This window comes from Parasteatoda tepidariorum, chromosome 1, assembly GCF_043381705.1.
Source record: "Parasteatoda tepidariorum isolate YZ-2023 chromosome 1, CAS_Ptep_4.0, whole genome shotgun sequence".
NCBI lineage: Eukaryota > Metazoa > Arthropoda > Arachnida > Araneae > Theridiidae > Parasteatoda > Parasteatoda tepidariorum.
In genome coordinates this window covers 62,642,201-62,666,929 of record NC_092204.1, presented here as the reverse complement: position 1 = coordinate 62,666,929, position 24,729 = coordinate 62,642,201, and the positions used below count along the sequence as shown (strand labels likewise).

Below are 24,729 nucleotides of genomic sequence, written 5' to 3'. Positions count from 1 at the left end.
ATGTATGCTCTTTATATATGTGTTCTATACAGAAATATATTTATACACATACAGACTTAATTTAAAAGAAATGAAATATTTTAAAAATAAGTATTTTTAGAAATTAGCAAAATGGATTAAATGCCTATAAAACATATATTTCGAAATAAACTGTAAATATCAATTAACTGTTTTAAAGAGATTCTTGTAAAATCATTTTTATGTTTTATTTTTATTTCATATTTTGTAATTATGGTACAGTAGAGAACCGATTATCCGGAACGATTCCGGATAGCTGATTTTTCCGGTTTTCTGAATTGCTACAAAATGCCGTTTTTTTTAATGTTTATAAAACGAAACTAAAAAATAATTTTGAAATAGTTTTAGAAATAATAAAAAATGATTAATAATACACTTAAGTTTAAATAAGGAAAGAAATTATGAAATAAAAATTATATACAGGCTTATATATGTTATTAATGTTATTATATTAACATTAATAACATATAAGCTATTTGTGCTTATGTGAGATTCGTCTACAAACGGCTTTTGATCCGTCCTGTAAATCAGTTCTTTTGTCAACTCGATACGCCGTACACTCTTAATAACAAAATGGGCTCAAAATCTTGCAAGAAAAAAATTTTATTTAATGGAAGAAAATTAATTTACGGTTCCGAATTTCATTCCGGTTATCTGATTTCCGGATAAGAGGTTCTGCACTGTATTTTCTTTTATGCTAGTTTTATACATGAACAAAATATGAACAATTCATAATGAAACTAAAATTCCACATTTTTAAATTTTATTTAAAAAATAAAACATATAAACAAGTTTGTAAACAAAAATACTAACTCAATATTAGTGAGGCCAATCACATTTATAAGGTTTTGATGCAGGAGGCTTCAAACAATCATTAAGAATTTTACATCCAGGTGGGGACCAATGCTGAAAGGTAATATATTAATGCTTATATACAAAAAATCTTTTTCAGTTTGCTTAGTTGTTTATGTATGTTAAATTAAAATGTTTTTACATCATTCAATTCAGGACCTTATAAAATATTTCTTCTGCCAGTATGTTAGGTTTTTTATTTATTTATTCTTTTTAAAGGAAATTTCGATAAATTTTATAATTTTAGAATGCAAATAAAAACTAAGGAAAAATTGAATGCAGATTTTAAACATGGATTTTTTTTTTTAAAAAAAAGATCCCTGAATTAATTACATTTAGGGAAACCAAAAAAATAAAAGCATGAGAAAAGGCTTTCTTTGTTTTTGTGACAATTAGAGTTTTTAAAGAACAAATCAAATATCTATTAAGCATAAAGCTAAAATTTTTGTCTTTTAGTTTAATATCAACTAAGTATTAGTGTAGGAATAGAAAATGAAAGGTTTAATTTTGTAAAGGTGATGTTTAGAAGTGTAATAATTGTATAATTTTTTCATAAAACAAATTTAAGTTTTATACTTCTCAATTTTTAAAGTACACAGACAATTTCAACCTTGTAAGTGACATTTAATACTTTAAATAAGTGTTCATGTAGTCATGTTTAATTTTTTTAGGTCAGGAGTTAGGTCATTAGATTATAATTAGAACATTTTTTTTTCATTAAAATGCATTTACAAAAGATTTTTCAGCACATATTTTGATTTTATATAGATTTTTGTTGCCCCGATATATTATTAATTTTAATAAATGAAAAATTGTATGAAAATGTTAAAAATAACCTACCATTACAGCTTGATCACACATATTTAACTGTGGTGTACCCTTTATCATCGTCTTTTTATGCATTTCAACTTCTCTCATTATCTCATTCATAGCAGCCTTATATTCACTTGATTTCGGACTGAAAAGGAATATTTCAAGTGAAACATTTAGTTTTAAAATATGATGTAATCACATTTTTCTTCTTCTGAAACTTCTACGTGGTTTTTAAATTTTTTTTTTTCAAAATATCTTTAAAAGATTTAAATTGATATCAGTTTATAATATTCTATAATTTTTTTAATCTGAATTAGACTTTTGAAAAACAAATGATCGAAGTATTAAGAGTAAGCATAAAAAATGATGGAATAGTATAAAAATAATTAAAAAGACAAGTTTAAATACTTAAATATTATTTTAATAGCAACCACAAGGAGGGAAAAGGATTTTTATTTTAAAGCTGAATGAGTAAAATCAAAATTTATATAGTATAATCTAATTTTTTTGTTAATTTTATAACAAGATAATATATAATATCATTTATCAAGATAATAAATTGACAGAATAATTAGTCTATTGTATAAAGAAACTATCGTATAAATAATCAATTTTTATGTCTAACATACTGAAAGTGAACAACACAATAGCAATCTCTTTCAAACATCAGTGTCTACAATTAAAAGCATGCAGTAAAATAGTACACATACAACTCATTAAAGTTTATATTCAGTTGTGCTGTTGTACATTGAGTGTTCATGATAGGATTGTGACATATTTCGAAAAATTATCTAGAAAATTAATACTAGCTATGACGCCAAAAGGTATGCTGTTTTGATTTGCTCATTTACTCAAAATACTTGTTCGATAACAAGTATTTTGAGTAAATGAGACACTAGAATTCTTGGACAACAACTTAAATATACCAGAAAGCGATTAAAAACCTATCAGTACGATAAGAGCAAGAAATTAAACTTTTTATTGATACATAATTTGACCGAATGAGAATCTATATTCCTTTAAGTAAATTCTGATACATTTGAAAATAAATTCCGATATATTTAAATAAAGATATATTATATTGAGCTGCATATGTATGAAATATTTTCACCTAAATAGCTATTTTTTTCCCAAAACAAGATATTTGCTATGAAAAATAATTAAATACTAATTACCTTATTTGATACTTTTCACCAGGGTCTCTCCCAAGATGAAATAATATTGGTTGAGCAGTATGATTAAGCTGTTCATGACTTGTTACACCTTTTAAGTCCATGCCAGGACAGAAATCAATCCCCTGAACAATATATAAACATAAAAATGAAATACTGTGAAAACCATATTAATTTTAAATTAGTATTTTGTAACTGAGTAATTAAAGAACATGCTTTTGCTCACACTATTTTGCTACGTATAAACAAAATGTGTAATTGCTTAGGAAACCAGCAAAAATTTATAAGAAAAAAGATAAATTTTAATCATCTTGTATTACAGGAAGTTGAAATCAATCTTTGACTTTCATGAGAGAGTGTACTTATGTTCAACATTCATAGATATTGTCTTAAAATTGTGATTTATATTTATAGAGACTGACTTAAGTGCTTTTTTTTTTTAGGAAAAACTTTTTTTTCCTCACAGATTTTACCTTTATAACTATCATAGTTTTTAGTTAAAACTTATAATGTTTACAGAGAATTTTGGAATAGATCGCAACAACTATATTAACTTCAGACAGAATTTTATGAGGTATGAGTGTTTAAAGTGAATAACTTATCTGTGCAAGACGGAAGGTATGAACATTTTTTTCACTTTATGTAAATATATAACCGTATTGGGCAACTAATTAAACATTTCCTACGAATCTCACAAAAATTCAACAATATAGACAATTTTCTAAATAATATTTGTATCTTTTTTCTAGAAAGTTTCTTCCCCGTAAGTTTTTTGTTAAATTACAAAACACAAAAGTGCATAAAAACTGCATTATTTAAATAAGAGTAACGGGCAGAGAGAGGAGAAAATGTCCCCAGTCATCCAGCCAAACTTGGACATCTAATAAAACTAAGGACACAAAAATTTTAAATATATTACTATTATTTAGTTAATAAAATTAAGTTTTTTAATAGGAAAATATTCGGATCAAGGAAAAAAAAACTCTATGAACGAAATAATATAATTAAAAAACAAATTTAATTAAGAAATTTCAAGCTGGTTAAAGAGCCAAATAACACTAAGAAAATACAAATATTCTTTATGTTTAAAATAAAAAACATTATGAATATTAATTTGGTGAAAGTAATTTATTTTCACTACACTTTTATTTCCTCCTACATTTACATAAAATGTGGGATTTGATTTTTATAAATTTAATTATATAATTTTAATGACATTTTTTAAAATTATATAAGGTATTGCAGAGATTACACTCCTCATTTAAAGGGCATTTAATATCTAATCAAGATGTTTGCGCTGGGCATCTAATAAAACCAAAATAAAACCTGCACACACTGTTAAATACTCACGATAAAAGGAGCAAGCTAGATGAAGTGACACTTATTCAATTAGACATAATGACATTTAGACAAAAGTAGTTTACTGATAACATGCATTTGTTATGTTGTGATTTTGAAACTGTTTTACACAACTTAGCACTATGATAAACATTCATTGGACATAGATAACAAATTTCTCTTGTGCATTTTCTGAGCATTTTGGATACACCACTTTTCTCATTTACCTTCCTGCATTCACTTTACTATGTGTGGATTTCCCCGATTGTTTTCATAATGTAAAAAAGTTCTTCACTTAATGGTTCAATACCTTTCTGTAATACATTCCTTATAGGTTGAATGGATAACTTTGGGGTTAAGACTGAACATTTTTTACAGAAGACACTTTCTTAAGATGAACTGCCAAGACTCATCTTTTTCTTTCCACTATTTGATATACATAATTGAAGAGGAAACATTATCAAAGCTGAGGGCAGCTGAATACTATGTAAATTTTATTGATCAGCACAATACTAGTAGGAAACTGCTTTAAACATAAATTACATTTGTTGAAATATCAAAAAATTATTGAAATTTAGATTTTTCAGTTATTATTTTGTTTTGTTCAGTTACTTAAAACACTAAAGTATTATACACAGTTTTAGCTTTGAACACAGTTTGAGGATCATTTAATATTAGATATAAACAACTTCACAAGCATTTTATAAGTTTTGCAGCTTCAGATATCGGGTTTTATTTATCAACAACTTATTAATTATGTTGTATAAAAATAAATGAATGCAATTTAACTGCACAAGTCGAATTTTTAAGACATTTAGAGTTGATTTGGGTCAAGATTCGAACATATTAAAATATCATAGCAACTGATAACAGCATTAGTATATTTTATTTTATAGGCTTTCTTTGAAAGATGAAACAAGTGCATGAGATTAGGTATGGATCCAGACTATTTGTAGTTCAATATGAAAATAATGTTTTCTTCTCCAGTAAAAAGTGGGATAAATATATACTCATATTTTTATAATTCTGTATCTCAATACTCTTTGTCTTTTGTCATTTCTAGATCCTCTCTTGTCTAAGCTTTAAAAATATGTTTTAATTTTAAAAGGAACAATTTAGGCATTTATACCTGTTTGAATTCTTCATAAGAGTTAGTCCAACACCAAAAGTGGCTTTTGTATAAACCATACCTTACAGCCATTAATTCATTTCCTCGATAATAAAAGATTGGTCTAAAAACAAAGCTTGTTTTAAAATCAAATATTACCTACGCATTATCAATTAATCGGCATTAAACTGAATCAAATAATAGAGAAATATTCCTTTAAACAGATTAAAATATTTTAATACAAGTGTTTTTAACGATACCAATGATTGCATTAGTCTAATGTTTGATAAAAAGATTTGAACAAGGGCCTTTAAGTATTATAACTTCTTGATATTTTAAAAACTGAAAGGTCATAATGTATGTTTCTTTCAGTATCTAGCTATATAACACTCTATATTGCTATACAACATTTGCTCATATAAACTGTATTTGTTATTTTATTATAAGAGAGCTTCACATTGCTTTGCACAGGCGATCTTTAGTGACTGCTTTACACAGCAGTGTGGTTTGAACATCACTTTTATAATAACTACTAACTGACATAAAATTATTTTTAATGTAAAACTGTTTGTTTTAATTGTATATTAAGTTTAACATCTAGGCATAATTGAAGCTCATTTTACGCATGTTCTAACCAAGTGTAGTAAAAAAAAATGTGGGAATTTTTTAAAAAGTATTATATTTTAGTATAAGCCGACCGGTCTGTGTAGGGGGCAGGGAACTGCCCTTGCATCAGAAAGGTTCTGGGTCGGAATTCCGGGCAAGGCATGGATGTTCTTTCCTTCTCTGTGCTATCTGTCCTTACTGTGGGAGCGACGTTGGCCCACATAATATGGTGCCTCTGTAAGAGAGGTCAACAAAATCGCCCTGTATATGCCTGAATTGACAGATGTTAACACAGGTGGGCATTGGAAAAAAAAGAAGAAAAAAAAAACATCTAGGTATGACCCATTTTACTTTACCACCCACAAAATGTTTTAAACTGTTAAATATTGTTAAATGAGATTTTATAAAATAATAATTTCACAGCTATCATAAAAAAAAGACTGTTAAATTATTTGACAAATTTATTGAATGTATTGAATTCTGAATAATTAATTTTTTCTGTAGGTGAATTACATGTTGTTTTTTTTTACTTAAAAAAGTAAATTTGCACACAAAGGTTTGTTAAAAAAAGTAAATATGAATTTAATTTAATCTCCAATTAAATGATACAATTGTTACTTTTTATTAATTAGTAATGTGGCTAGGACGCCTAAATTTCTAAATCAGGTCTTACTAAATATTAATAAACAATAAACTTAAATTTTTAAAAAATAAAGAAAGAAACTATATTGACTACCTAATTTCGTTAATTATTTAGAGAGCTAAAGTTTAGTAATGACTTTAAAACTATGCATTAGTGAAAAATGCCAAAAGTAATTATATCGAAAAACTTTTTTAAAAATGAAATGTTTGAAATTAAAATGATTTACATTGCAAATCTTTTAAACTTTTTTAACAATTCTTACAAGTTCCCACTGAATATAGTTATACCTTTCTTTGTTTTTGTCTTGAGCCAAAGCTGGCATCAAATCGATTCCATCAACCACTCTATCTTTAGGAATGTCTAACGATGCTATTTTCAAAGATGTTGTAAAAAGATCCATAACTGTACTTGCCTGATGAGATACCTATTGATGTTAAAATTAAACTAAAGTATACACACAAAAAATGAAAAAAATAAAGACAGAAGACCTATTTTTGGTTTAAAGATAAGATTTTCACATATTAACATGTAATTTTGATAATTCGAGAGGCTGACTTCAATTATGTCAATAATCAGTACAGACAATAAAGTTATGAAAACAGACAAAAAATTTATTTGAAGGTTAAATTTTGTACTTTATGATAAAGAGTATTTACAAAGAGTATTGACAAAAAGTATTATGACATAGAGATAAATAAAGGGAATGTCAATTCTACATTCTGTACATATTTTTAAAAATTATTATGAATATTTGCTAAAAACATTTTTTAAAAAGCCAAATAATTTTTTTTTGCAAAAATGTAAAATAAATAAAAGAATAAAAAACTAATAAAAGCTAAGGTTACTCTAAAATGAAACTTTTTTTATACTAAAGGATTTAAGTTCTATAAAAGATAGAAATTATATAAATTTTACATTTTGTTAGTGATTCTACAAATATATTAAAAAAATTTTTTTAAATAGAAGACAAATAAAAATGTTTGCTCTACTTTATAATAAATAAAAGAATGAACAAATAAAAAAGCCTTGTAACCTAAAAAAATTGTGTTAACAGAAAAAATTCCATTTTGTATTATTTTGATAAAATAAAGGAAATTTGTGTAATTTGAACATAAACTTTATTGAATGAATTTTTACAAGAAATATTTTTCACCAGATAAGTTATCTTTCATAATCATCTCATTTATTAGGTGCCAAAAAAAAAATTTTGTAATAAGTTGCTCAAAAAACTGTATTTCTATGGTAATTATTATTATACTAGTATCTTTTAAATCAATTATAATTTTTTCAAAATTTAATACAGTTACCACAATGATAAAAAAAATGATAAATACAAAATAGTTTAACTTTGTGTGCTATAGCCCCTGATACTATTCTGTTCATAAATTTTTCATATTCATATTTGAAAGTCAATTTATACAATAAATTTTTTAAATTTATCATTTTATGAATTCATTTTATACAAAAGCTTCTAAATACTGGGGCAAAGTTTTACTGACTAAATAAAAAAGCAATTTTTTTTTGTCATTTTTAAGTATTCTTACGTGTATAAGGTTGTGCATAATTTATAATGATTCGTTGATAACTCAAGAGGGTTTCAAATCTAAACATTTTGTAAAAATTATATATATTTTTTTTACTTGTGCTAAATATCTTTTTTTATAGAGCAATGCATTGTTTTCATGCTAAAAATAATTTACTTGTTTTTAAACTTACAAAATTTTCTATTATTTTATAACAAATTTTAATAGTTCTTTGACTGATTTAAGTCTTTTTAAACCAGAAATCACAACTTTTTAGCATCACTTGATACAATTTGAAGCTAGGACATTTCAGACAAATTTCTCCTCTAACAATGAAAATTAGTTTATGATATTGTACGCTATAATAACTGAGAGGTGTATATTAGAAAATAAAGATAAATTCGATGTAATAGTTATTGATATAGAAGTTCTTTTCTTTATGGATTAATAGAAAGCTTTTCTATATGGCTTACCTGACCAGCTGGAATTGTACCAGGCCACCAAGCAATGGCTGGTTCTCTCATCCCTCCTTCAAATGTTGTTTGCTTTCCACATAAAAATGGACCATTACTACCAGCTAAATAATTTAATAAATACTTAGAATTAACAAGGAGTATTACAAAATAAAATAGAAAATGCTGTTTTAGAGTAGGTTGTTAAGTATGAGATAATATTTTATTAACACTACAGAGGTTAAAAAAATGTGCTTTGTCTTGATACACATATGTATTATTATATATTATTTTAATTATGTAATAAATCTGCAAATGTAACTTTCACACAAATTTTAGTAAACATCCTTACATAGAAAATCTGAATACCAGGTACCCGTGATGCTTAGAAAATAAAAATTGAGCAGGAGCATTAAAAAACTTTATTTTAAGTATACTTCTGATATAAAGTAAATATTTTAGGAAAATTTAAAAAAATTTTCTATTTACTCTAATATTAAGATGCAATTTTTATGCTGAAATGTCGAAGTTTTGTTACGTATCTGAAGGTAAAAACATTATGAAACATTAATTAAAAAGAGGGTACAATCTATAAATACTTTGTCTTAAGCTGCAACAACAGTTCTATTATGATAATCTATTAAGAAGGAAGGGAGGAGATATTTTTGTATTTTTTTTAAAAAAAAGAAAAACACAAAATCTGTAAATGCTATTTTTCCTTTGAAAAACTTTTTAAAAGTATCAAATTATTCCAAGCTGTTTTAAATTTTTAAAATTATTTTGTGCCACAATTTGTTTGGCTTAAATCTACGCAAATGATTGATTAATATTTTTAGAAAAGCTTAATTTAGCAGTTTGATGAAACGATAAACTCTTTTTGCAAAAAAAAGTTTGGAATTATGAGTTATTGATCAGCAATAAAGCAAAAGGAAAAATAAAATACGGGATTCATAAGTAATTTAGTTATTTCTAACATGGAAGGTTACATGATAATGATGACAAAATATGTCTGATTTGTGTAAAAATGACTTTTTGTTATTAATAACTAAATCACAGCATAAATTATAAGTTTTATTTTATTTTATAACCGGCATTGAATAGCTTCGAGACGAGGGGATTCTAACCACGGATCGACCTACCACTGAGGATATTTTACAACAGCACTATAGTGTGACCTCTGATGGGTATACAAATCGACCAGTTATTTCTGAGATTCAAACTAAGCCCTCTTTCAGTCTATTGTGGCTCTGAATTATAAGTTTAAAATACCCTATAGAATGTATGCCATAGTAATAATTAACGAAAGAGCATACATTTTACCTACCCATTACTTGACTGACTAAAGCTGCTCCATTATCAGAAGTAAAAAAGACAAATGTATTGTTCTCAATTTTAAGATTGCGGACAGTTTCCAAAATTTGACCAACTCCATGATCCAATTCTTGCACTGCATCTCCATATCTTTAAAGACATACATGCATTAAAATTTATAAAACCAGGGGGAAAAGGGTTATTATTTTGTTTGTATCAAAAAATGAGCTATAAATTAATACTTAAGGAATAGAAAAGGCACAATTTAAATGGTATAAAAATAAAAGTAAAAAAAAAGTTGAATGAAATATAATTTTTATTTTATTTCATAGAAGTTCAGTGTTTGCATTTCTCTAAAAAGAAAAAGAAAAAAAAATGGAGAAATAAAAATTCATCACAATAAAAGGTATAATAGCATGAAAAACACTTATCTTTCAACAATTTAATGAATTTGAAAATAAGAGTAAATGTTAAAGCATTCCATTAATTACTGAAATTCTGTTATTTATTATCAATTGTAAAGTAAATAAATATAATTTATTGCAACTAATAATTATAAGTAACATAAATTTAATTTATACATTGGTAGCTAAAATGGAAATTAGATAAATATATAAGTAGCTAAAAAGATAAAAAAATTTTTTGGCATCAGTATTGTTAGATTCTATCAAAGAATAGGAATAAAAAATCAAAAAAAAATTTTTTTTTATCACTTATTGCTAAAAATTCATTACTGAAAAAAATTCTTTTATGGAGAAAATCTGTTTCAAATAAGTCATCTGTTTTCAAAATATAAAGTATTTCTTCACAATTAAATTGATTTTTTTCTTAAAAAAAAGAACAAGTAACATAAACTCACACTCCTCTTCTACTCTTTCCTAAGAACTCTTTAGAAGCATAGCAGGGAGCATGAGTTGAATCTGGGGTCCAATATAAAAAGAATGGTTTCGAGGATGTACCAGCTTTCTTAATGAAATTTACTGCTTCCTAATATGAAACAATATAAATTTTTTAAAAACTAAACTATACTCTTTTCAATAATGCTTCAAGTATCACAATTAGGAAAAATGTGTATTTAAAATTTTTTTTAAGCTTTATGACTACAATAATGATAAGTTCAAAATAGAAAACTTTAAAAACATCTTTTTTAAAAAAAATTCACAAAAAATTACAAAAACTATATTGCATACACTTAAATATATTTGGTATTAGGTATATCCAATATATTTGTATTTTTACTTAAGAGAAGCTAATCTACTATTTTTTTTATTAAAAGTAATACATAATTTCTAGTCAATCTCTTTACAATCTACACATTTTTAGAAAATAACAAAAATGCAGGTAGTTATAAATGGAAAACAAAGTACAGGAATACATAAGATGCTGTAAAATACTGTTTTAAATAAAAGGTAAAGAAAAGTAGAGCCCTTTTTTTTGTTTATAAGTACTTTTAAAATTTTTTACACAATTTTGTATGATTTTTTTTTTTAATTTGGTTGATTACTATACATCAAATAATTTTATTTATATAATTATTGAGTAAGGACGGTGCCTTCTTTTAATTTTAAATAATGTTATTCAAGATTTCAAATATATTTATCCAAAGTTTTATTATAACAATTTTCTAATTGATTCAAAAAAATTTTTTTGTTGTAATTCTTGCAAATTTCAATTAAAAATTCTAAAAGTGTTTCAGCGAAAAGCATGTGAGAGCAAAAATAGAGTTTTTAAAAAATTGTATCATCAAAAAATTATATCGTAAATCTATACATTTTCATGATAACCCATGGATACAAGCAAAACAAATCTACTACACAAAATGGATCTATAACAGAATTGCATTGAATAATCAATGTAAAAACATTACTTGAATAAGTATCCTAGTGAAATTCGATTCTCCAGTCCCTTTATTAATTTTAAAGTCCTGATAGTACCTGAAAAAAAAGTTAAATTAGGTCATAAGATTTTTTATTTAGTTCAGATTCACATCAACAATTATTCAAAATTATTATTTAGTAAAACACTCTTCCAACAACTAGATGTTGACCAAAGGGGTCAGAAAAATTAACCATTTCACAATTTCAAAACCAACAACATGATGGTGGCAATGTGGTCAGCTGCCTACACTTTTTAGACAAGTTGTTACCATCAAACTGAAGAAGGATAAATTTAGAACCTTCACCAGGAATAGAACCCAGATCTTACACAATGACTACTCAGTGTTTCAACCCCTATACTATTACAATTTAATTTTTATCTTAGTTACAATATAATAGCCATAAGTCACAAAATAAATTTTTAATAATTAGCAATATATAAAAAATTTTCAGATAATATATTTTTATGCAATTTAAGAAACAAATTTCCCATTTATAAAAAATATATATAGCTTACCTTCCGACCATTGAATTATTTTCAAATACTGGTATATTCGGAGTATTTTTACCATAAGGTCCAAAATGGCAATTAGCTGAACCAAACCATTCATGAAATCCATGTTGAAGCGGCAAGTATTTTAATTGATGACCCAAGTGCCTAAATAGAGATAACAATTTTTGTAAGCATCGTCATAATGCTATGCTATGTTAAGCAAAATTAGTGTTTTTTAAGACAAAATAGTAAGTATAGAGATGCCGATCTGGAAGTTTCAGATTTCCAGAACAGTGGTAGTAAAATAAAAAATTAGTTAACTGTTGTTTTTAAAATTTTCCATCACATAAAAAGGCTATAGCTTGTTATTCAGTCCTTTTATATATAAATTTGAATTAGTGATCAAATTGAATTATAAGACATATATTCTGAACTGCCTTAAATAATTGCAAAAAATATCCAAATAAAATCCAGAGAAGTTGGCAAATCTGCATGTATATTAACAAAGTTTTTTAAACCACCTGAATAAATTAAAAGTTTTAAATTATTTTCATTTGATTTAACGATTTTTTTTCATAATAGAAGTTTTGTATTAAGTCTACATATTTTTACATCCCAATAAATTTATTGAAAACAATACTTACAGTTAATTTTTTTTTAAATAACTGCAATATTTATGATTTATCATTAATTACATGAAAATAAATACTAGATTATAAAAGCCTGTCATATGACATAAAAATGTACGAAAGAAATAAGGACAGATGTGCATAAATTTTATATTCAATAAGAAGATTAAAATTCATAAAATATGACTTTAATTAAACATTTTAGCTCGATGAATATATAGTATTTGATTGGAGCCTGGTTGATAAGGGGATGGAGTCGATTTCGTACAAACAGGAGTTCGAATCCAGCCGGCCAAAGAATCCCTGTGTATTGAATGTAAACTGGTGCACGTTAAATATGTTATGGTCACAAAGTCTTCAAATTCCCATAGCAAATCAATATCTCTAAGGGTACTGAGCCAGGAGCTCCCTTACTTCTGGATTGAGTTCAAAATTACAAGACTATGGAGTTGAACATTGGTAATCATAAACTAAAATTTGGGTTGGCTGTTCAATGACAGTTATAAAATAAAATAAAATAGCATTTGATTATAAAAGTATCTAACAATTATACAAAAACATATCAACTGTAAATATATTAAATGAAAATAACAAAGCAACTTACATATTTTATTATTACAATAAGTATAAACATTTGATTATAACAGTGGATATAAATATTTGATTATAAAAATCCATAATAAAATATATACAAATAAGAGCTAACAAGGCAAGATAAGATGAATTAAAAACAATAAATAAATAAAAACTCATAAAATGTGCTGATTCTTTATTAAAAAAATCAATTTTATAACTTTGATTATTAAATCCTCAAATAAAAATATAAAAATTTGCAAAAAATTCAAATAACACAATTGCTATATCTTTTTATCAATAACATTAAATCCAACCATTTAACTTTAAAAACTTGTCATAAAAATAGATTAAAAGAAATAAGGACAAATATAATATGATGCAATTTTGCAATTTGAAAAGTAAATTGACATAAATATGCAAAACAAAATGCTAACAAACATAGTATGGTTAGATAAATTGATAAAATGTCATACATTATGCTAAATTTGTGAAAAAATATTTTAGATTTATAACTACATACTTGATGATAATAACTTCTTATACAACTAAAAATATTTTAAACAAATAAAGATAAATATAGAAAACAGGGCAAAATACTTTTACCTAAAATTTTATTCTTAAATGATTTTTGTTTCTAAAAATTTAAAAAAAATTCTTGTTTTATTTAACAATTATTCTTAAAAAAACATCTATGTTTCTGTGGATTGCTTACGCACAACTCGCAGAAGTTAAAAGGCTTTCTAGCATAAAATATATGGGATGCATTGAATTTATATTAAAAGCTGTAGTTATTTCTTAAAAACATCTTTCAGTGATATTATTAAAGTAAAGTGAGTTTAATATTATAAAAGTAAAATAGCAGTAAAAATGATATCAAAATTAAAAAAATAATCATAAATATTAGAAGCTATCTGTAGTAGTTAATATTATAAAATTACCATTTCCCAACAATTTTATTGTAATATCCAGATTTCTTTAACAGTTCTGGAAGCAATATTTCTGAAGTGATACCACCCATTATTTCTTGTGGAGTGTAAGCTATAAAACAATAAATACAATAACAATAAATTAAATAATAATTGTTTCAAATGAAAATGGTAACTAATTTTAAAAAACTAGAACTTTCTTAGATGCATCTTTTCTTATAAAAAACTAATTTCAAGAAAGAAAAATATATATAGACAAAAATATCATTGGTTATATAAGTATAATACATTTAAACATTTTATTCACTGACAAAAAATATCACTAAAATAATGAATATAAATGTAAAGTTTTTCAATCACATGCAAAGGAAAGATAACTCAATTCTCATTAATGCATTGTTAATCCATAAAAAGTAGACAGAATACACTGAAGAACAATTTTTGTTTGTTTTCTGTTGCTTGGAATTTTTTTAACAAATCCAAAATATTTTCACATTGTTGATTTTAAGTCTGCAAGCAGTTTCTCTTCACAAGCTACAGTTTTTATGCAATTTAATAATATAGTCCAAACTAAATTTTTTTTAAAAATTCATTTGTGTTTAAAAAACAACAACCTAGTTTTACTATATTATTAAATGGCATAAAAACTGTAGATTGTGAGAAACTGTTTGCAGAATTAAAGTCAGCAATGTGAAAATATCTAAGATTTGTTTAAAAAAATCTCAAGCATCAGGAAACATATATTTTTTTTTAATTCACTCGTGCAAGGTCGGAATAGCCAGGTTGGTAGGGCACAAGGCCCATGTCCAAAAGGTCGTGGGTTCGATCCCCATCAGATGAAGACTCCTCGAGTAGTAAATAGTGACTGATGTATGTTAAATCTGTTTAATCACAAAGTCCTCCATGTTCCCGTAACAAATCATTCCTATGGGGATCCAGGAGTTTCCTTGTCTTCTGGATTGGTTCAAAATTACAAGGCTACGGAGTTGAACATTAGTAGTCATAAACCCAAAATTGGGGTGGCTGTTCAACGCCGCTTATACATATATATAAAATTAAAAAAATCACTTGTGTGACTAATAAGTATTCCCACTTTTATGATATTACATAGGGCATGGTTTGAAGAAGGCAGTAATACATTTCAGTTTATGAAACAATAAGTTAAGATCATATATTTTTGTTTTTAGTGTTATTTTCAAAGGAGCAGAAAAACGTGTGTATATATATATATATATGTAATATCTAAAATACTAGCTTAATAAAATTAAAAGGATCTTTTGAGACTAAACTCAAAAATAATTATATCTATCTGCAAATAAGCTTATCTGGTTTCAGAGAACATTAAATTTCTCTTTCACGTGCTTAACTTAGCCCTTCGCGTTCGCGTATATAGTAAGTTCCGTTGAATAACGATGAAATCTTTATTTATAAAATGAATCCACACCGCGCGATAAAAAATCGTAACGAAACCAAATTCCCATTAAAATCAAGACTATGTTGAGATATTAGTTCATCTCCATCTGGTCTTAAGATCTTCCAGACGCCAGTTCTAACATCTGGGGTTATATAGATCACATGACATGAACATATGTTATGTTAAAGAAGGGTACACTTATATTTTAGAAATGGAAGGATAAAGATGCATCTCGGAGCTTTGCTCCAATTGTATATAAATTGTAAATAGATTCCTTATTCTTTATTCAATAAAAGTATAGTTATCATCCTTATGTTATCATCCTTATAGAAAAGGATATTAAAAATATTAAAATATGATTGCAAATTCTACGAAATGCAATATAATGATTAATGAAAAGCNATGGTTAAAAAAAACATCTCTTTCGGTGGATTGTTTACACACTACTCACAGAAGTTAAAAGGCTTTCTAGCATAAAATATATTGGATGCATTTAATTTATAATAAAATCTTTAGTTATTTTTTAAAAACATCTTTCAGTAATATTAGTGATAAAGCAAAGTGAGTTTAATATTATAAAAGTAAAATAGAAGTAAAAATGAAATTAAAATAAAAAAATATTTATAAATATTAGAAGCTGTCTGTAGTAGTTAAAATTATAAAATTACCATTTCCCAACAATTTTATTGTAATATCCAGATTTCTTTAACAGTTCTGGAAGCAATATTTCTGAAGTGATACCACCCATTATTTCTTGTGGAGTGTAAGCTATAAAATAATAAAGTGTTACAAATAAATTAAATAATAATTGCTTCAAATGAAAAATAAAAATATATATAGACAAAAATATCATTGATTATAAAAGTATAATACATTTGAACATTTTACTTACTGATATAAAATATCACTAAAATAATGAATATAAATGTAAAGTTTTTCAATCACATGCGAGAAAACACAACTGAATTCATATTAATGCATTGTTAGTTCATAAAAAGTAGACAGAATACACTGAAGAACAATTTTTGTTTGTTTTCTGTTGCATGAGATTTTTTGAACAAATCTAATATATTTTCACATTGTTGATTTTAAATCTGCAATCAGTTTCTCTTCACAAGCTACAGTTTTTATGCAATTTAATAATATAGTCTGAACTAAATTTTTTTAAAAAATTAATTTGTGTTTAAAAAAGCAACAACCTAGTTTTACTATATTATTAAATTGTATAAAAACTAATGTAGCTTGTGAGAAACTGTTTGCAGAATTAAAGTCAGCAATGTGAAAATATCTAAGATTTGTTAAAAAAAATCTCAAGCATCAGGAAACATACATATATTTTTAATTCACTCGTGCAAGGCCGGAATAGCCAGGTTGGTAGGGCACAAGGCCCATATCCAAAAGGCCGTGGGTTCGATCCCCACCAGCTGAAGACTTCTTGAGTAGTAAATGGTGATTGATGTACGTTAAATCTGTTTAGTCACAAAGTCCTCCATGTTCCCGTAACAAATGATACCTATGGGGATCCAGGAGTTTCCTTGTCTTCTGGACTGGTTCAAAATTACAAGACTACGGAGTTGAACATTAGTAGTCGTAAACCCAAAATTGGGGCGGCTGTTCAACGCCGGTTTTATATATATATATATAAAAAAAAAAATCACTTGTGTGACTACTAAGTGTCTCCACTTTTATGATATTATATAGGGCATGGTTTGAGGAAGGCGATAATACGTTTCAGTTTATAAAGCAATAAGTTAAGATCATATGTTTTTTGTTTGATTTTAGTGTTATTTTCAAAGATGCAGAAAAATGTATACAAATATATATATAGATAAAGAGACGTTCTTTATTAAGTTATACATCCAGGAAAGAATAAAATAAACAAAAAATACCATTTTGAAAAAAAAAAAACCTGTAGCTTTCAAAACAATCGGCAGCTTTTCTAACAAAATTTGAGGCTTGAAATCGCCACATCCAAATTAGGCAAGATCAAGAACTTGAATAAATGCAATAAAAATATGCTCCCCAATGTATTAATCTGAAAATAAAGAAAAAAATAAACAAATAAGAGCAATTAATAATTTTTATTTACCATTTCTAGCATGAGCATTGTCTGTGTAGAATCCATTTCTTATAGGAAGTCTCCCTGTTAGCAAAGCTGCACGGGCTTTAATAAAAAGAAAGAAAATAAGTGATTACAGCATTTTCTTTAAGTATGTTCTGACAGATCATAAAACTGTATCTTACATGGAGAGCATAGTGGATTAGCTGTGTAAAAGTCAGTCAACACAGTACCTTCAAGAGCCATTTGATCTAAGTTTGGAGTCTCTTTACTTGGTTCTCCAAAAACTCCAAGATCACCCCATCCCATCTAAAAAGTATCAATATTAGTAGTATTAGTTACAGAAAAATATTTAAAAAAATGTAATTATTAAAAAAAAAAAAAGAACTATTCACGTGTTTCAATTTTGTGTAAAAGTGATGCCAAGATTTCCCCAATAAGAGAGCATAGCTCCTGCCTTGAACTCAAGGCAAAACTGCTAATTTTGACAATGAAAAGAATGTTTAAACCTGACAATTTATGAATATATTTCTTTCTGTGAAATAGTGATGAACTGCACCATTAATGTTATTGAGATTATTTAAAAAAATTAAAAAGTGGTGCTAAAATTTAGAAATTTATATCATTTTCTGCGGCAAATGAAAAAAACAAACAAAATAAGCTTGACCAGTTCAAAATATATGTTGAGGAAAACAACCATTTAAGGTTTTAAATTCTCTCTATCATGCTAATGAACTATCAATATAGTGATATTTAAAATGAGAAATTATCTATACACTCAATTAAAATATTTCACAAATAGGCCCTCTTATATAAAAATAAAGAGATTTAAATTGCATAAAAAACATTAATATTAGAAAAAGTATCATTCAATAATTAAATGCTATGTCCTAGAAAATTACAAGCATTCCATTATAGATATGAGAATTAATGGATAACCTGAGACAGAGGCTTTAAAAAAAGTTTTATTACATTAGTAAAAATAACACCAGTAATTAAATAACTAAATACAAACTGCAGAATAAAATCCTCATTTAAAAATATTGTTTGTATTTTAGACTAGATTTCATTCGGACATTTTATTTGGTATGAACTAAACTTTCACCAATACTCACTTTTAAAAATGTCCTGAAGTATATAACAACTTTCAAATTAAAAAAGTTTTTCTCCTAATTTTTTTTTAAATAAATAAAGAGAATAAAATAAATAAATTTAGAAAAAAAAATATGGTTGAATACTACATAAGAGCATTTTAAATATCTTAGATTTAAATGTCTTATCATATCAAATATGTACACTTAAGAAAATATTTCTGATTGAGATTGCTCTCTTATTAAGAACTTTATTTTAATGTTTTTTCATGTTACAACTTATTTATTTTATCTTCAGAAACTATTTTCATTATACTACAAAAAAATTAAGTTTATAAACTCTTAATCTCAAAAATTGTTAAACATAATTAAATAAAAAAATAACATTAGTTTAATTTTTATACAAAATCAAGTGATACATTAACTTTATTTTTAAAATAAATATAATGTAACAACCTTTTAGAGATAATAATTTTTCACTTTCCAACCAGGCATCAAAAATTTTTTTCTCCTTTTCCCCCTTTTTGAGTTAACTAAATATAACTTACAATTCAAATTACAATAAAATCTGCATAAATTTAATAAAGTTATAAATAAAGTATTGGGTGAAAATTAAGCTGTATCAAAACAACACAAATATTTCAATTTAACACAGTTGCTAAACAATAAAGTTACACAAATTATTTACTACTTAATTACAGTTAATCACAGAGAAAAGGGAGAAAAAATGAACATTTGTAAACAATATATTATTTTCAAGTTTGATCAGCAATAAAATATTTTCAAAATTTATGTAATTGTATTTGTTTAAAATAACGTTAACAATCCACGTTTGTTAACAAAATTCAAATAAAGCTTTGAAACAAAATATTAAAAAATAAGTAAATGAAGTAAGAATATTTTTCGACAAAGCTTGGAGTATAATCTAATAGAAGAGAACTGGCCCTAATCTGGTGTTATAGATTATAAAATAAAATATACTTACATCATCCATTAGCATTATTATAATATTAGGAAGTTTACATTCAGTGAAACTAACGAAAGTCAAAATTGCTAATATTGAAATCACAAGTTTCATTTTCATAATTTTTTAAATAGCATTTAAGAAAAATAACAAATAAAATAATTTTTATAATTTTCTTGTGCAGCAAACAATATAGCATGAAACTGGAATATTTCTCATAATGAAATCATTAATTTTGATAAAAGAAATTTGACATAGATTCTATTCACATGATGCTTTTATCTTGCTTTCTGGATTTTTATTTATATGCAAACTTTTGTAATATCTGACTCAAGCTTTTCTTTCGCCTCACATTTTACGCTTAAACCAAACTAAACTCAAGTTGATACTTATTTCAGATTTCTACGATGCATTCTCATTGCCTATAACTTTTTCGCGTGCGTTCTTTTTCCTAACATGTCTCACTCGATTGAGTTCAAAAGGGATGCCCAGAGATGTGTGAATTGGATGCAGCAAGAATGATCTCTAAGTTTGCCATCTTGTGGTGAGTTGTAAAAACTATTAGAGAGGTCTAAGAGAAAGGTATTGAGAAGTTTTTAGTTTTATTTTATCTGTTGATACTATAAAACGATGCGAAATTCCTAAAACAATTTTTTTTGTAAAAATTAATGATTATGTATTCTAGTTTCTGCAACATTTTTCGCTTTAAATTTGCTTTAAAAGCATAGTAAACAAAATAATCACATAAATTGATTTCATTACCAAGCTTTCTTTATTATTTTTATCTTGGAATTTTTGATTCGCACTTTCTCGATGTTTTATTGTACATAACTAACTTTTGCTGATAGAGTGTTATTTAACAGTAGTATACTATTTAAAAAAATATTGAAAATAAAGGGCTACTTTATTAAATTAGGAGAAGTAGTGATTAACATATCTTTTGGCACTTCCATAGATTCTCCCTCAAAAATGCAAAGCAATAAAATTATGTGATTTGTGCTTTTGAGATAATACTATAAAACCCTGAAAACCGCTTTGAATGATGCTAAAAATTGACCTAATTAAGAAGAGAAAAAAACAAAGATATTTTTCAAAAATTTAAAAACATGCAAACGTTTAATTTTGAGCTTATCTTTCAAAAAATGATGATTGCAGAATTATATTGTCACCACTTTATACAAAAAGAACATAATAGAAAAAAAAAGAATAGAGAATCTAAAATACCGTGCATCTTGCATCTCAAATTCTGATTTGATGATGTCCTTGTATTTTGTATACTTCAATAGGTACTGTCGAATAAATTATGCCTCAATCATCCACAAATAAAGATTTGTGAGAATCAAATTAAAACGATTAAAAGCATATATAGAATTTCCTCACTCCATCTCAACCCCTTCGATTGTTGAGTTCAGTCAATTTAGGAAAAAGGTCTCACAAGCTTAATCAATTTACTTTAGTTCATGAATTATTTTGATACGCCCGTTGACTGAGTGGTAGCCCCTCGCATCTCCATGCCACAGGTCTTGGATTCCATTCACAGACCGGGCAATGTTGACTCAGCCTTTTACTCGCCTTCAGTGGGTCCATGAAACGAGTACCAAGCATGCTTAAAGACTAAACACTGGAAGATCCACTGTAGGTTGACCACTCAATCGGAAAATCTCCTGCACCTCAGAGCCCAAGGTCAAGGAAACTGGGATGGGCTCAGTAGGTCTTGTCCCCTTATGGAGTGTCGCGTCACTGAGTTTAGTTTAGTATGAATTATTTTAAACAAATAAGATAAATCAATTAAATAAGTAACAGCATAAATTTTAAAATCTAAGGTTAATCATATCACATTGTTTTAATATTGCTTTTCCCTGTTTTTAGATTAATGAGTCTTGAAAAGAATAAAGGTGTCGTAACTTTTATGCAATCTTTGGATTCTCTCTCTCTTAGAAAATCATTTATTGACATTATCAGACAATGCTTCTTTTAAAATGATGTTGTACTGTAAATGTTTTGATTTTGTTGAGGCAACCACTACTAAGACTTAAATTTAATTCAAAATATTATTTATATTAAGTGCAATTGTTAATACATCATATTTAAATTAGTATATGAAATGATGAAAAATAAATGTTGTAAAAACTTATTAAACGTATACTAAACTGCTTTCCAAACTTTAAAAAAAGCTGAATCAGTTATTCTGAATACATGCTTTTAAAAATTTAAATCCTATTTTAATAGATATTTCTTTATTTTTTGCCTAATTTATTTATAATTGAATAGAATTATTTACAACACAAACAAATTAGTTATTTTGTGTCCGTACATTTATATTATGTGTAATATTAGGTTTATATACTATACATTTGTGATCCTTTCATGAAGCATGATATTTTTTCTTTTTTTTTTCCATAACTTTATACTAAATTTTTAATGTAACTCAAAGTTGTTGAAAAACAAATTAATAATTTTTGAGATTTGTAACTACAAGAAGTTATGTTTAGAATGTCTAAAACACCAAGCGTTTAGCTTTTGGGTTGCTGGTATTCCAATTCCGTCACTAAAATTACCGAAAAACCTAACCTAATAAATGTTCCTTAACAGGGGGGAAAATAGCTTGTCACGAGATACAACGTCTCTGCCATATAAACCGGTGGAACATAGAACACGAAAAAAAAAATTTGTTTTGAAATTTTTTTTTACATCAGAGATTAATTATATGGTTGTGCAGTTTCGTATTTTTATCCATAAATATTCATATTAACTGTACTCGTCAATGTGATCTTAGCTTATTTATGAAACTTCCATGCTTTCATGATGCCTTCTCCAATAGGGTAAAATTGTCTGAAATGATGAAGAGAGACGGTACTCATACTTTTCCAAAAATCGACATTATATATATATTTTTTCCTCTCTGAAACCTTTTAATGTATGGTTTTAAATTGGAAACTTGCTTAAGTTTCAAAAAGTCCTTCTTCTGTAAAAAAAATAGTTTATTCATGCTAAATTTGAAAAAATAAAGATGAAATTTTTTTTCTTCTGGAGAATCATTGTAGAGAATTAGACTTTATACGTTTTTATAAAAGTAAGTAAGAAATGGGATATTTTCTGGGAAATAAGTGGGATCGGATAATGCCTTCCCTGGAAAGCACAAGTGAAGTTTCGTGTGTGCTTTCATGATTCTATATTGGTTAATATGTGATTCCTTCAAAACTTTCTTGGTAGGGAAAAATTGTAAGACTATATCATAAATTAGTTTTCTTGATAATAGTATTTTTCAGAAAGCCATATTTCTGGAAAATATTTTTCAATCTCTCCTCAAAAATTATACAACCGCTTATGATTTTGTCCTTATGAGAATATGAAATAATCAGATTCTCTACAATGTGGCGTTGGAATTTTTTCTATATTTATAAATTTGACTTCTGTAAAAGCTTCAAAAGTTTATTTTTTATAATAAAAATACGAAATTAAATTTTTGAAGTCCATAAAAAATTAATGTAAAGAAAAATTAGATGTGCCTAGAATTTTTTTCACTACACTATAGAGAATAATACTATATACTATTTGAGAAGATAAATATTTTCTGAGATACAGATCGCAGGAGTGTGAGTTTTTTTTTCTTCCTGGAAAACATGAGTTAAGTTTGTAAATTTGATTGTCGTGCTTATTACACAATTCTGTATTGGTCACTGTAATTCTTTCCATTAGTCAGAGAAACATTTTCATTATTTCTCTGGCTAAACATTTCATACAAGGTTTCAGAATATGCAAAAAAGACAAGTTTATTTGGAGAGGGTTGTCCCACTTTAGAAACAATCAGAATAGACAAACATTTTCGCGAAAAAAAAATTTATGATAAAAGTTTGGGAAAAAAAAGAAGTAGAGAGAAAGAACATTTAGAAATATGCTCATTTATTTCCTTCAACTGAAATGAGAAACTAATATTTTCCCTTCTTTTTACTGAAATTAGAACTAAGACAAAAACTGACAATGTTATTAAAAGCTTTTAAAGCCAATAATTTGCTTTTATAAGAAATGGTAACATGATTGAAACTTTAATCATATTGAGTAAAATAAAAGAGAGCAAAAAATTTTTTTGAAACATGTCTCTACAGGAAACTGTTAATTTTTAATTAAATGTTATTCTTTGATGATCCTTTTTCGTTGTAAAATTCTTTGAAAATAAAAATATGTACAACGTAAGCAAGTGCATAAATTTGTTTTTTTGTATATAAATATTTTTTAATGCTACAAGATGTACAAAAAATTTTTTTTTGGCACTCAGAAATGAGTTTTAAGCAATTTTGTGCGGTAGGGTGTAACATCAGGATGCTGGAGAGAATTAAGTAATGTAATTCTTAGCAACTTTATTCTATCTATAAATAGTCCAGTAATCACCACCCTCAATAAATATATATATATATATATTTTTCAATTATCATAAAATAATATTGAAAAGAAAACACACGAGCAGTTCGGAAAATAAGTTTTAGCCAAGAAAAAACAAAAGCAATATGAAAATCTTACGATTCAATTCTGAAGTAAAAAAAGCTTCCTCCGACTCAGAGTCTGAAACCGTCTGCTGCTATGGAAGCAAGTAAAAACGCATTTCGAGCACAAGAGGAAAACGATTTTTAATTCACTCCCCGACCTGAGTAAAAACTCGTGACCCTACTTGAAAAAATTTATCACATAAGCATTGTCAACGGCAGTGTTGCAGATAATTGGCGAGGGGAGTTCTTCAGGTAGAGAGATAGTAGGTGGGATTAAAAATATTAAAATCCATTTATTTGCTGGATGATGTCTCTTAAAATCACCTTTCTCTTCTTCTTAGTTTTATCTTGAAACCACTCAGGTTTTGATGAGTTGAGAT

At 26.3% G+C, this 24,729-nt stretch overlaps 2 protein-coding genes across 2 annotated transcripts in view; one reads left to right on the top strand and one right to left on the bottom strand.

Annotated features, from left to right (window-relative positions):
• LOC107455746 (zonadhesin) overlaps nucleotides 1-24,729 on the top strand; it is a 346,128-nt gene that overhangs the window by 281,743 nt on the left and 39,656 nt on the right. The window lies entirely within an intron of this gene.
• Nucleotides 765-20,256, bottom strand: LOC107451534 (N-acetylgalactosamine-6-sulfatase). Its single transcript, XM_043038772.2, has 14 exons — nucleotides 19,887-20,256; nucleotides 17,996-18,119; nucleotides 17,841-17,915; nucleotides 16,420-16,519; nucleotides 12,231-12,371; nucleotides 11,704-11,770; nucleotides 10,696-10,823; nucleotides 9,850-9,986; nucleotides 8,547-8,650; nucleotides 6,838-6,974; nucleotides 5,323-5,425; nucleotides 2,859-2,980; nucleotides 1,711-1,828; nucleotides 765-924 (listed from the first exon to the last, which is right to left on the bottom strand). Exons 1-14 carry the CDS (start codon nucleotides 19,983-19,985, stop codon nucleotides 838-840), a joined length of 1,542 nt encoding a protein of 513 aa, XP_042894706.1. The 5' UTR covers nucleotides 19,986-20,256; the 3' UTR covers nucleotides 765-837.